Below are 14,538 nucleotides of genomic sequence, written 5' to 3'. Positions count from 1 at the left end.
TATTGCCGAAAATCTCGTGAACACGACCCGGAACTAATACATTCTTCCCGACGCGAAGAATTCTGGTACCCACACAGCCCTCATATTTTTACAGAGTTCTATGAATTGGACTCAGAGCTCACTACTGATAGTAAGTAGGTATGTGGCAATGGCAAATAAAAACCCACAGGATATACTCTTAAAAAAAAACTCGGATATAAATGCATGGACGGAAAGGAACAACGCGCGGTTAGCCAAGTGATTTTTATTTTATTTGCCGTGATTGCCGTCCAACACTAAATGTTGCGGATTTTGAGAAGCACCAAGTCAAAATTCATCGCATTATTTCATTTCGCACGGTTATAGAACCACCGTGCACTGCAATTACTCCGGTAGAGTTAATTAAAAGTAGTGTTTAATTAGGAGATTGCAGGGGTGTCTGAACAGCAGGGTGTTGTCGTTTGTTTCTCCCGGTGTTGATTTTTTCCTATTTATACGGTTTTTTTCGCTTGAAATACAAAGTGCCGTCGCGTCACGCGAAGCACGAATCATATAGGTCTGTTGGTGAGGTTTAGAATTTTTTAGACGAAGCCAAAAAGAAGAAATGTAAAATCTCTTAGAAAGACGTTCAGAAAAAAAGTAATCAATCCGCCGAGAATTCATTTACGCTAAATTCACTGTACATTCCAAGCCTGACTCAGCCATCTTTAGTACATCAAGAATTAAGTCTTTGTTTGACATTATTTCATCGCTAAAAACAATCGTTTTAATAAATTTATGACAGATGCTAATAAATTGTTCTAAGAATTTATACTTAATCGTTACTCACCGAATTTACATTCTGCGCTATCCTGCGTTGACTCAAGCTATAACTTCTCGCTCAAAGTGCAGTAGAGACGATCGTCGGCAATGCAGAAATTCATCGGTACGGCAGAGTTCTTGGTTGAGTTATTGCTAGCAGAGAGGCACCTTAGAGCCCGCATACCCATTTCAAGTACCCCTTATTCGGTAGCGCTCTCTAACACGAAATAAGTTTTTTGCAACTAATTTTCGAGATATCCTGGACGGTAAATGCCGGTTGGTTACCGACCCGTGCTCCACCGTACTTAGTATTACAAAAGCCTTGGTTACTACAAAGCACACTTATCACAGTGAAGTGGCACAATACAAACATTAACAACTGACGTTATTGCAGCATGAATAAATAAATAACAAAATCCATATGCTTTAAATTTACGACAAAACATTAATCATCACCTACTAAACGGTGCCCAGTTCTGACTGTGATACTTCGCTACCGAAAATATGTGCGGCATTATTCACTACCTTCGTAAAACTAAATGCCGTCCAGGAACCTCCGATATTCGTTTCAAAAACCTATTTCGTGTGAGAGTGCGCTACTAAATTGGGAATATGAATGTGAGCGTGGTTTCGGCTTGAGAACCGTAAGCGTCTTCATTCCCAACGATCTGTACATGCATCGACGAATCCAACAACCTGAAAAATTGCACAATGTGGTTATTTTTATACAATTTACGTAAAATAGTAGTTATAAAAACTCGCATTTCAACATTCATAATTTCAAAATTAACGCCAACTCGAACAGAGCGGCAAGTTTATGAAGGACTTTATGACAGAAAAATGAATTTTCATTATTCAGAGATCTAATGTTGAACTTTGAAGACAATCCGTGAGCACGAAAATGTGATGAAGACGCTAAGATCATCTACTGATTGCTTATTATCAATATTTCAAGCGGGGTTGAAGAAATATATTTAATTAACATGATTCGTATCGAAAGCGTATAATAAGAATGTCCAGCAGCGAACATGGTAATAGTTTTTATTTAGAGTAACTGGAAATTAGAAACCAAGAGATTATGAGTATTGAAATAAAGTTTTCGCACATACAGATCGTGATTTGATATTTTTTCTTATTTTTTTTTTCTTTCCTCGTTATAAAAATAACCATACACATTAAAATTTAAAACATCGACAAATAGCATACATTATAATATCTATTCAACTTAAAATCTCCTTATAATACTATTCACAGATTTATACCATATATTCATCCATTTTTAAACACTTTCATTATCACATTTATACAGTGCATTACAGTTAGGAACTGTGCCAACCAGTTTCCGCCAAGTTGAGATTTCTCATTTAAAAATTCAAATGGCTTTAAGAATCCGAGAGTAATACACTTAATACCTTAAAAATAATCTTAAAAATGCGCAAATGGACTCGAAATATACATGTCACTGCATCGAACGGATAAAATATGGATTCAAGAAATCCGTTCGAGCCTTAACCAAAGACAAAAAAAATACAATTATCAACAGATAACAAAACCTGATTAATTGAAACCGCGACTTACAGATCGACAAGGCTTTCCCATTTTATTCTCATTTAATCGATGAATTCGTGAGCTTAAATGTTGGCGACTTTGCCCGCAAGAATGTTCAGTTGTGTTCTGATTTCTTGCGGCAAATCCACGTTGACCTGATCCTCGAGGTATTCTCTGAGCTCGGCAGCTTCGCGTTGCCAAAACTCGCGAGGGAGATCGAACAGAGCATTTGTGTCGATGGAAATCTTCAGACCATCCAAATTAAGAGTACCAGGTCTAGGTAGAAGACCGATCGGTGATTCGACGGCGATATCAGCTCCATCAACTCGTCGTAAGATCCAGTCAAGGACCCGGGAATTTTCACCGAAACCTGGCCAGAGAAACTTTCCATCGGCTCCTTTTCTGAACCAATTCACATGGAATATGGCGGGTAGTTGCGCGTTTGGTACATCGGCCATACTCAGCCAGTGCTGGAGGTAGTGTCCGAAGTTATAGCCGAAGAAGGGCCGCATGGCAAAAGGATCATTCATGATGACTTTGGCCTGAAATAAAACGAAAATGTTATCATTCTTACGTATACGAAGACGCAATTGTTTCCTTAGGGCTTAAATGTAGCCATATTGTGCCTCCTAAATCAAAACTGACAAATTACAAGGGTCTACTTTTCCCGATACGTGGCAAGATTTCTAACAATGACTTGAGATTTATCGAACGATTCAGATTCTCGGATATTCCTGATCAAAATCGAATCACCGTACTATGTTCCGTGGCACAATCGAACTCACTTTGTGTTCCGCTGCGGCGGTAGCCTCAGAGCGCATTGTTGCACCAATGAAGACTCCGTGCTGCCAACATCTAGCTTGATAGACAAGTGGAACCCCCTCTGGCCTTCGGCCACCAAACAATATGGCGTCGATTGGCACCCCCTCGGGATTTTCCCAGTCCGGGTCTATAATAGGACACTGTTTCGCGGGTGTGCAAAACCTCGAATTAGGGTGGGCAGCTGGTGTCTTCGAGCTTCTCATCCACTTGTTGCCTAGCCAATCCTCGACCTGGAATGCGTAAATAATTAGATCGAATTGCTTTGCGCAATATCGATGAATTTACCTCCACGTTTTCCTCTAGCTCGTTTTCCATGCCTTCCCAGAACACACCGCCATCGCTAGTGGCAGCAACGTTCGTGAAAATCGTGTTCTTAAAGACTGTTTTCATCGCGTTTGGATTGCTGAGGGTACTGGTGCCCGGTGCCACGCCGAAAAAACCGTTCTCAGGATTGATCGCCCGCAATTTTCCCTCCTTGTCGAACTTCATCCAGGCAATATCGTCCCCCACGCACTCCACCTTGTACCCGGGAAGTGTCGGCTGCATCATGGCCATGTTTGTCTTTCCGCACGCGCTGGGAAAGGCGGCTGCAATGTAGCGCTTCCTGCCCTTGGGGTTCGTGATTCCTAAGATCTGCGAGAGCATTGATAGAAGACGAGGATTAAGAGCAGAATCATGGCAGTCTCTGAAAACCGTTCGAAAACAAAAAAAGCCTTACGCCTGAACCTCGTAACGTTAACAAGCAGAACTGACCAGCATGTGCTCGGCGAGCCATCCCTCGTCCCTGGCGATCGTCGAACCGATTCTGAGGGCAAAGCACTTCTTTCCGAGAAGAGAGTTGCCCCCGTAGCCACTGCCATAAGAAACGATATCGTTTGTTGCTGGTTTGTGGAGGATTATCGTCCTTTCCGGATCGCAAGGCCAAGAGGACATCACGGGGTGAGTCGCGTTGCTCGCCGGGGTTCCGACGGAATGGAGACACTTAACAAACTCGTCGTTGCCCAGGCAGTCAAGAACGGCACTGCCCATCCTGGTCATCACTCGCATCGAGCAAACAACGTAGGCGGAATCCGTGATCTCGATGCCTAACTTCGACAAGTTTGAGCCTACGGGGCCCATGCTGAAGGGAACGACGTACATGGTACGACCTAGAAATGAGACGGTTTCCGGTTACGCTTGAGCTTCGTAATCCCTGCTTTCGGTTATCAGCGATACTCATACATCTGTGTTTGAACGAACTTCATGAGGTATACGTTCACCTTTCATGCAGCCGGGAAAACGCTGAAGCACAGCCTTGTTCATGTCCTCCGGTGACATCCAATTCCCCAGGGTTCCCTTGACCCCGTCACGCGGGGTTGGAATGGTTTTGCTTCTCTCATCCGTGCTTATGAAGGTCCTGCTCTCCACACGTGCAACGTCGGCGGGATTCGTCTTTGCCAACCAGCTGCGATTTGATTTTATCGTGGCATTATATACATGTTACCATAAAATAAGTATTTTCGAAACAACGAGCGGAAGGCAACCAATATGCTAAATAATTTTACTCGTCGTCAGTATACGGTGGATACTCTCCGGCAATGCTATTATCCTCAACATATTCAATGCGAATTGACTCGAGTCACAACAGAGATTACTGCTATGTAGAACTTGATCGACACATGATAGCAAACTGCATTATTGTAATGCTAAACCTCTAACGTGAATGAAGTGCCTGTTTGCTTTGTTTAAATTAATCAAGATTGAATATTTATATGCCACTATTCACGACACACAGGCAGAAGTCACAACAGTGTGCACCTCTTAAACGTTAAACTACTCGCGCCTTCATTGATATGTTGACATCATTTACTTGTGTTATTGAATAGAACGAATTAGTAGATTTTCAATATCTAGTTCACATCTACGCAGCCAATTATTGAAACGATTTCAATAGCATAGGTATAGTCACACATTAGAGCCCTCTTATCGGGAAACGGTGTCAAGTGTGAGGAGTGTGACACTTATTGTTAGATCGAAAAGCAGGTCGGTCATTTTGATATTAGGTCAGCGTTGAGCCGTATGATCGATACTTCAATGATGCAATTGAAAGGTATTTGGAAGCAAATTGATTGTGTATCATAGTACCGCAACTGTACGATTCTTGTCGAGAATTAGAACTACGACACTAGCCGGTGTGATAAGCGGTCACAGACTGCAGCTGACGGGTCTGACCCCGAGCAAAGTACGATTATTCTAGTATCGTATTAGGGCGACGGTGGTGTACGAACAGGGAACAACAAAGCGATAAAAAAGGTAGAACCGAGACGAAGGAAAAAGATTAGAAAGTTCCTCGGCACATCCATCAGTCAACCGCTTGTAATAACTATGACGATCATAGAAGTATGTTGAAACTCACCAATTTTCGTATTTAGGCAAAGCTTTGATGGTTCCTTTTTTCTCGAGTAGTTTGAGCAGCTGCAGATTCTCCTCCTCACTTCCATCGCAGACGTAAACGTTATCCGGACAACAAAGTGCGACGCACTCTTCTAAGTAAGCTCGGATCCTCGGTGCGAGAGGCTTCGCTAACCGGCTCGTGACTTGAACGCCCTTTATATGATCGTAGATACCCTCGGTGGATGTTGAAAACTTCGTGGCGTGGGTAACCACGTCGGACACTCTGCGCCAGATAATATTAAAAAAATTTCTAAATTACAACGAGAAGTAAACGGTCCCTGGAAATTGAATGGTGCGTAGAGTACAGCTGCAACTATCGGACACCTAGATTATATACTTTCGGTAATATCTCTCAAGTCAACTGGACCGACGGTTAACGAAAAGTAAATCGACTCTTTCTAAGGCTTTATAATTTCCGGTTCGAATCAAGCACAAGGCTTTGCTTCGCGCCAGGGCTTCCCGTTTTGTACCCGGTAGAGGTTGATTGCTGGAAGAGTAATCAACTCCTGATGCTGTACGGTATACATATACGAATGTTGCGTCAACGCCATGGCATACACGGCTGCCCGTGACTCGTAGACTCTTCGTTATCGTATTGTCGGTGGAAAAACTGTGTTCCAAAGTCTTGCATGATATGTCATTCAAAATACACTGTATTAAAATTCGAATTATTGCGCTGACAAGCATAGCTGAAATGCTATGTTATAAATTATAATTATATCCAGATTAATCTTTTTACAGAGTAAAATAAAATTAAGCTTAATTAAAATCAATAGTGGAGCAAAACGACTTACTGCGGATAGTATTTTTCCACGAAATCCGGCATCTTCTGAACTTGTTCAGAGTAACGTCTGTCAAGTGTCAAAATCGTTGATGAACCAAAGCCCTGCCGCAGGACGATGTCCTTTCGAAGAGTCGAAAAATTACGACTATAGGTCGTCCTCTGACATTGGATATTGAATCTCAAGTTCGGGTAGCTGATGATCTTCGAATTCTTGAAGGTGGAGAAATGCTTGAAGTGAACTATGTTTCGGGCTATCGGTAACCCGGACGAAGTGTACCTGAACGTTGACATGATGCCTGGTGCAGAGCACGCTTTTATGTGTTACGGCAGCCTTAAGCCCGGTTGACAATCCCCACGTTCCTCGACGCCTATTGGCCGAACAAATGAATTTTCCTCGTAGTGGGAGAGACCATGCAACAGAGCTACGAGTATGTGACCACGCGTGGCCGTCCACTGATGTAAGGATTGTGCCCGTTTGCGCGAGTTTTATAGATGAAATTTTTTAATCTTATTTATGTTCGACAATAAATGCACGACCTTACTTTCTCGCTTTAATCGGCAGTCAACTTATTTATTTTCGTTAACAGTTAACCAATGTCCAGCTATGCCCGTCCCCCTTCTTATCAATATAATGATATTTTGTAACAAGAACTTGTTGTCCTCCTCCGCCACTTGAATTGCTAGAGTTAGATAATTCTACGTCATGTGTTGTATTACACACCTCTGTAACACGAACGTAAGCTAATTTCGCGGTATGAACATGTTCTTATCTCTCTAACAATCTTCTTTGTTTTCAATAATCGCGATGCCCTGGTTGATTTAGCACAATTTCGCTGTCGCTGCGTTCTTTGCCAATTGCAAAACCGTACGGCGATGTCGCAATTAACCCCTTAATACATTTCGCCTGAGAAAATAGAACTCCGCGTAGTCCGGGCTTTCTCTGTGCGCGTCGCTCGGGCGAACTGAATTGATCTCTGAGTGAGAGCTTTTAAACTTGTTGATCTGTTACATCGATCGTGTGGAACGGTTGAATGTATTATTAGACGTATTATTGGCTAACGAACCGTAAAAGAACAAAGCGAATCAACTAGAAATTCAACATTTCAGGGACAGCAATATTGATTGTCTAATGGAAAAAAATTATTTTTCTGATTCGGATACGGCACGTTTGTTTTGATACCACGATAATCTATCAGAAGCGGATAATCGAATGACTGTCTTGTTTACGGATACCATGTTTAAAGTAGGTATTTCGTTATTACGTTATATACGTATACTGTGTAGACTTACTCTTTGCGTAGGCCCTTTGACTATGGTCAGTCAATCCGACGAAGACTTTCCATGGAAAAATTAACGAAACGTCTTCTGGAACCTTGCCGCCGAACTCGCTGGACACTGCCGACGGACTCCGGATGCTGGACTCACTGTTAATAACACCAGAGTGTTAGGCCAGCTGACAATATTATACATTGGAATTTAGAAACTACACCACTCTCTTCTATCCCACTCCTCTTCTCTTACTCGCTCAGTCTTTCACCATATTTTGTAAGTGGGCGCGTGGAAGGCGAATGGGAAAACGTATAGAATGAAAAGCAGTTGTAACTTCGTGAAATTTTCAATGCGCTGTTTCGAGTCGAAGAACTCAACGTATTTATCTTCGCTATCAAAGAAATAGACTCGCATATTTTTTTATTGCAGTAATTTTTTACTGCTGGACTTAAAACGAGCAATTAAATTTTGAAATGATATCGGGAAAAATGCTCGTGAGGTGGAAATAATCTATGCATGTCGCAATAAGACCATTAAATTTAATAGAGTTCTTCGAGCAAGAGTCGTAATACGTAAACGTGTCCATTGCAGGTGCCCTTTACTGCAGTTTCTTCGAAAAATAATAAAACTTTAATTGTTCGAAACTCGTGAGAAACTTTTTCAAACAGATAATATTGTATTTGAGACTATCTGACCTTGTGGTCGTGTAGCAAGATCGTTCAAATTTGTTATACAGCATGTACTAACAACGATCATTATAATAATACTGATATCCAATAGTTACAATGACGTAGCAGGCGATAACTATGAAAATAATATTGCCGAGACTATGTTCACTTCCCCAATTATTGATGTAGTAACTGACAACAAGTACCGAAATTTTCTAGGCAGAAGAAATTCAAAACAAAACCGCCATGTGTATAACATGGGCCAGAATAGATTCTTTCTTTCTTTCTTCTCTGCGTCTATTTATACAGATAATAATTGACTTTTACAATGCATTTCATGAATCATATTACGACGAGGAAGAGTTTTAAAAATGGTCAGATGCATTGTTTATACTCCGTTTCTTTGTTGCCAAGAATTTACCGATATCCACCGCGTTATAAGTTGTAGATGGATTAAATATTGACAAGAGAGGTGAACTTGAGCCCACTCTTGTATTTGAAAATATATGAGGCTCATGACCATATACATTTCTCAGTTCAAGTATCGGGTTGGACTTGTGTACGTATCTCCGTAAAAAAATTCTAATTCTTATAACTATATACAGAAATAATTTAATCCGTACGAAGACTTTGTAGCGCAGATAGTCGAGAATCATAAAGAAGACTTTGCTCTGGAAGCTGTCGTTTCTCTGAAATTCATAATCGTAAATTACGCTCGTAAATAACAGCCAAATTAAGTAGTCTGAAAACAATAATAAACTCCGCCGCGATAAGAATGCTGTCAAAACGATGCGGTTATGAAGATTTTTTGTGTTCGCGTAACATGTACCGCGATTCTTGGCGAGAAATTAGGTACGTCTTAGGGTAGTCTTTATTTAGGGTGTTGACGAATTCGTCGAGATTGCCTTGCATGATGCATTTTTCTTCGGATAGTAGCAGTAATGCCCACCAAGACTTCGCACTTACAGATTTTTTGGAACCTCAGTACTCTTACAATAAAATATATACTGAGAAAAAAAGTTTTTCCCATGTCATATCCAAAAGAAAATTCGATCACAAAGCGGACTATCATAGAGTTGAGGTAAAATTGGTAAAAAATTAGGCAATTGTCTTTGCATTATTTTTTGAAGTTGATTTGGGAGGTGGGGCGGACAAAATTAGTCGACACCCTGAATAAGGACCACCCTGCTTTGTACCAAAATCCCATTTCGAAAACCGATTTAATCTTCAGACTTATGTATATCTCGAGTCGATCAGTCTAGCTCCGAGGTCAATTCTCTTTCGTCAAGTGTACCACCATACACGTGCATATTGCCCCGACCCATCGCCTATGTGCCAAGAGTCTAGAAATCACCCGTAGATTACGAATCTATCAATTTATCGCTTCTAATGAGCGGTTTAGAAAATGAAAGCGACAGAAAAAATACTTTTGCCGGGCAAAGCAGTTTCTATGACAATTTCTGCATACACGTCAAAGAGACGCGAAGTGTGATTACACGGACGCGATCTTTGAACTTGAGCCTGCAATGCGAACGTGGCTACTGTAAAAAAGGAATCATGCAGGCGTTGCAACCATGCACTTAAACCCGTTAGACAATGCCATTATCTAAAACCAACAATAAGGAGACTGACTGGTAGTCATGAGACTGGCAGAACTGCAGTGCTGGTTCGTGCCTGATTTCCAGTTTCTGCTTCACTGATTACTACCCTCGCATAACCTGAACAGCCTCGGTGTTCCGGATCAAACTGGATATTGGTTCGCAGGTTAAATGTTTCGCAAAATGCTGCAGCGCATAATTACACAGGTGCAACTGTCGATACAGAATGTCATGAATTCGACCTATCGCGTACGTAAACCAAACGCGTTGTACGCAATCTAACGCTTTCGCAATTCTCAATACCTACTTATATCCTTGCGTGACATACTGCGTAATCCGTGCAGAAGAAGACACTTTCTCAACACCCAGCTTTTTCTTACAAGAAATTTTTACTTTTAATCAACTATCGAATAGGTTTTCTGTTAGTCGATACCGCAGGTGGGTGCTAACTGCTGACAATGAGTAATGAACACCCGGGACGAGTGACAATGTTCAACACATTTTTTTTCTCACGTTCAAGGTTCACTCGAAGTTAGTATGCCTGCAAGTGGAATAACGTACGGCAAGTTAAATTCAACCAATTGCAAAATATTGACACACGAGTTAACAAAACCACAAAATCGAAGAGAAAACGGCAAAACATTATTCATTATCATTTTTGCAACTACGTATTATATGTATAGTGTATTACATACAGCGATATCGCGAGGGCTTGGCACTTTCGTTTATTCTGATTGGTTATCGCTTGGACTTCGGTAACGTGGATTATTTTATTACATGAATTTAATCAACGGCCACACTCTAGCCAGAGATTTGCCTGCACGCAGTATTGTGGTCCACGATGATTTTGCACTTTTGTTTCGGATTTACTGTTATTGCTTATGATTTGGAGTAAATAACCAATCCGCGTGTTAAAAATCTCTCGGAATTTCCGAACAACGATAGACTCATTTCTGACCGGATTACGCCATGGCAAACTAATCCGTTCGCTGACCAATGAAGTTGTTCGATGTGAAAATGGAAGCTAGAATCAGTCGACGGCATTTAGTTCGACAAATCTTATGAAAGCTTGATTAGGCCGGTATAACGATCCATTTAATTAACAACTAAAAAGAATCATGCGTTCCATTGACATCATTTTTTTCGACAACTGCTATTTACTACATTACGCAAGACTTTCGACCCAAACTTCCCTGCCAAACGACAACGATCTCCAAAAAGGCCAGACAGGGTGATTCAAGTCGCGATAACTGAAATAATCTATCGAGAGGTCAGCGGAATATCACTGCTCCGACATTATCCTGCAAGATATTCAACCCTTCGGCAACTCCAGGGTCTAGACTACCGCAGGGCAGCCACTAGGGTCAAGAAGATCTCGGCCGGGTCATTTGATTAAGCGATATCTTTAGGTAGCGGCCCTTAGACGGAGCCTTCAAAATATGTGCACATTACGAAAGACGTAGCGAGTGGTGTTTCATCTGCTCCATTAGCGGGAGACTTTTGTGAAAACCCAATCATACAAAGACGAGAGATTCCCACATCTGGATCTACTAATTTAGATTTCATTCTACGTATGTAATTCTTAGTTACGCGCGAAGTCTCATCAAAGTCTGCCTGAGAAAAAGAACTGGCAATCTTCGCTCTGTTTACAAATAGATAGCCTCGTTAGGTTTGGTACATTTTACGATTCACGGTCCACGTGTCACACGGGAATCGCTTCGAGACAGATTATGCAAACGTTCATTCTTTCGTCATTTAGGTAAGTATCGTATAAACTCAAATAGGTCTCTTGGTACAGCGTGCATCTTACGGTGCGGTCGTTTAAAATTTTGTTACATTCATTCTCATTATTAGTATGCATGGAAATTGGAGGAAATTTTAAAGAATACTAATTGTTGATACCAATTGTATTGTATACCCAGTAAAAATTCTTACGACGCTATTGGTGAATGAGATCGTATATCGAACAAGTGATTGACTCCAGAAATACTGGAATTTATTCATTAAAATGGTGGAAAAACACTTTCTTCAGTTCACATCTTGGGTTAAATATCTAACTTCCGAGGAATTCAAAGAGCATTGAGCATATTGCATCATTATATTCATATTTTTCCGGAGGAAAAAACCTCCGATTTACGTAGAACTGAAAAGATGGAAATACATTCAAACTACTGAAGATGTAGATAGTCGGCATATGCACGTCAACAACTTTTATCATACCGAAGGAAAAATAATAAAATAAAGGAATAAGCCACTGAAAAAGTAGTGTATACAAATTGCTGGCTTTGTCAATATTATTTCGACGCTGTGATTTAGTCAACAAGACTTTGTGCGCTCATAATTATCATGAACCATAATTACAAACTTGCGGTAATAATAACACGACATCTGTACAACGATTTCAGTACGGAGAAGGTAAATTGTCCATTATTACATCGCACGTACATGCGCCGATTTTTATGTCAGGAACGGAAACCGCCGGTAAGCCGGTTTAAACCGATTCAAAGTCTGCTATCACTCGAAACAGAGCTGTAGTTATACATATACTATACATCAGCACTGCCTACGCATTCGTATTTTTTTCCCGCTAGACTGACGCGTTGCAGCTTTAAATGCCTCCGCGTACGCATGCGTATACACGTATAATTATGCAAAGCGTAGTGGCACAAGAATGGCAAAGGCTATCGACTCATGCGAATTATAATTGGATTGTGAATTGCGGATCGCAGTTCGTGGACCGTGAATCACGGACTATTGGACTGACCCGAAATCAAGTTATTTCAAAACAATGTGATCCGAGATTAAAATTATTTAAAGCTGTTGCCAACACATTAACCGAAGTGTAAGCTTGTTGCATTATTACATCGACAAATGGATTCAACAATCTTTGAATACAACTCTTCCCGACGCCACTAGGCCCGTGATCGTAATAAGCGAAACAAACATATTTGGAAAAAAATATTATGAAATTGTCGCTTATCAAACGGCCTATTTAACGTTGTACGCATTCCTTGCGTACACGCGGTCTCGAATCATCAGAATTCAGGTATGAAATCACATACCGTAGCTACCGCTGGCACTAATCTGCATATAGTGAGTACACACGACAGTTGTATGTACAAAGATGCATATTGCGTTACGGCTGCACTTGCGAAAGATAGTCTCTGGTAACAACGAGGGGAATGTCGAAGGCTTGTCTCTGAGTAAGATACAAGCGGGTAACGTGTCGTTAAAGGTCTCCAGCTGTTATCGCGAATATTTTTATTTACTTACGATTAATGCGAAAACTCAGGGCTTGAGAGGAAAGGGGCAAGGGGGAATGATTCGCGGGGGTCGTGCCTCTTCGTCGTGGCAACAACACGAAGCTGATCTTTGCGCAAACCCACAGCTGATATTGCTTCGCCTGTGTGTGACTCTCTACTGTAAATGCATGTAATATAATATGCCAGCCAAGGTTGATTTTCACCAACGAACTATTTTCCTTTACTTGTATATTACGGTTTCCAAAATTCGACGGAAACGTCGGTATAATTGTGTCAAAATGAATTTACCAATTTGTGAGCAGAGGTCCGAAAGACTCTAATCTGGGTTTAAATCCCTCAGATTTACTCTCTAGTTACACTGCAGCTATTAATTCTGTCACTCAAGGTACGACAAAAAATATTTAGAGACTTATTACGGGAATTCAGGAGCTCGACCAAAATGGTTACGGGATGTTGCAAAAAATATATTTCAAGACAATCATAGTGTGTAAAGGAATTCGATCAAAGTATTACGCAGAGGGACGTCTTCGTAATCGTTAAAATTCAACCAAGCTTCGGATCGTCGCTCGTGTCTAACGTTTATGCCGTATATTATAGGTTTCTATTTGCGTGCAATCTACGCTTCGTTGTAAACTTACAATTAGCGCACGAATGCAAACCAGTGGTCCCGCTTCGACATACTGTATATTATTTATTATCACCAAGATATGTTTGCGGAGCGAGTCGAGCCCCCAACTGACGTCACATTGACTGACGCCGACAGTCGCAATAAGATAAAATTTGCTCTATCTCTCTTTATTTCTCTCGTGTTGTATGCAAGAGGTTAAGTGAGTGTTTTTTTTACTGAGAATTACGATTTTGCTACTGATTGGCAATTATATTGCCAATCTTCACCGCAATTATACTCATCATGTGTGGTACAGCAATGTTGCAGTAAATAAGGATGATGCAATTTGAATGACGAATGTCATCTATGCATACGATGTCACGCGAACCGATCGCGAAAAGTTCACACTCTATGATTAGAGTCACGCTTGGTTTTTTTTTTTTTTCTCATTCCAAACAGCACGTATAATTCAAGGAATTCGAAAATGCGACTGTCCAGATATTTCACAGATGTAAGAGTTTGAAAAATGAACAATTCGAAGACGAAATTTTGAATATCTCAAACGTGTAAAACTTGAGAGGTATATTGATAGAGAAATTGTTGGAATCCATCATTGACTGTCACAAAGGTAGTAAACATTTCAAACTCAGAGATAAAAAATACATAGAAACAACTCCAAATAGTTCGAATATTTTTAGACATACCATTAACAGAACTGGTAGAGTGTGTAAGTCGACTTTGTCCCCATCCCCTTCCGCACACTTTA

The 14,538-nt window shown here is 40.8% G+C and overlaps 1 protein-coding gene across 4 annotated transcripts; it reads right to left on the bottom strand.

The window, feature by feature from the left end:
• Positions 1 to 229: 229 nt before the first annotated feature.
• Positions 230 to 14,491, bottom strand: LOC124301079 (phosphoenolpyruvate carboxykinase [GTP]-like). Of its 4 annotated transcripts, none has more exons than XR_006907392.1 (11): positions 14,477 to 14,491; positions 7,658 to 7,791; positions 6,378 to 6,735; positions 5,546 to 5,806; positions 4,410 to 4,594; positions 3,904 to 4,298; positions 3,436 to 3,783; positions 3,114 to 3,380; positions 2,359 to 2,870; positions 809 to 1,476; positions 230 to 730 (listed from the first exon to the last, which is right to left on the bottom strand). XR_006907392.1 is itself a non-coding variant. In XM_046755762.1 (8 exons), exons 2-8 carry the CDS (start codon positions 6,656 to 6,658, stop codon positions 2,412 to 2,414), a joined length of 2,196 nt encoding a protein of 731 aa, XP_046611718.1. In that variant the 5' UTR covers positions 6,659 to 6,735; positions 7,658 to 7,801; the 3' UTR covers positions 1,895 to 2,411. The 4 variants fall into 4 exon arrangements, 2 of the variants coding, with proteins under 2 accessions (XP_046611718.1, XP_046611717.1); XR_006907393.1 differs by having other exon boundaries at positions 230 to 487; XM_046755762.1 differs by lacking the exons at positions 230 to 730; positions 809 to 1,476; positions 14,477 to 14,491 and having other exon boundaries at positions 1,895 to 2,870; positions 7,658 to 7,801.
• Positions 14,492 to 14,538: the final 47 nt, after the last annotated feature.

This window comes from Neodiprion virginianus, chromosome 3, assembly GCF_021901495.1.
Source record: "Neodiprion virginianus isolate iyNeoVirg1 chromosome 3, iyNeoVirg1.1, whole genome shotgun sequence".
Lineage (NCBI taxonomy): Eukaryota > Metazoa > Arthropoda > Insecta > Hymenoptera > Diprionidae > Neodiprion > Neodiprion virginianus.
This window is presented reverse-complemented; position numbering and strand designations above follow the sequence as displayed.

Coding starts and splice junctions, on each gene's coding strand:
- LOC124301079 (XM_046755762.1), bottom strand. CDS start 6,658: ATGTCAACGTTCAGGTACACTTCGTCCGGGTTACCGATAGCCCGAAAC. Junction 3,381..3,435: donor AGCTAGAGGAAAACGTGGAG/GTAAATTCATCG, acceptor TACGCATTCCAG/GTCGAGGATTGGCTAGGCAA. Junction 2,871..3,113: donor CCGCCGCAGCGGAACACAAA/GTGAGTTCGATT, acceptor GTTTTATTTCAG/GCCAAAGTCATCATGAATGA.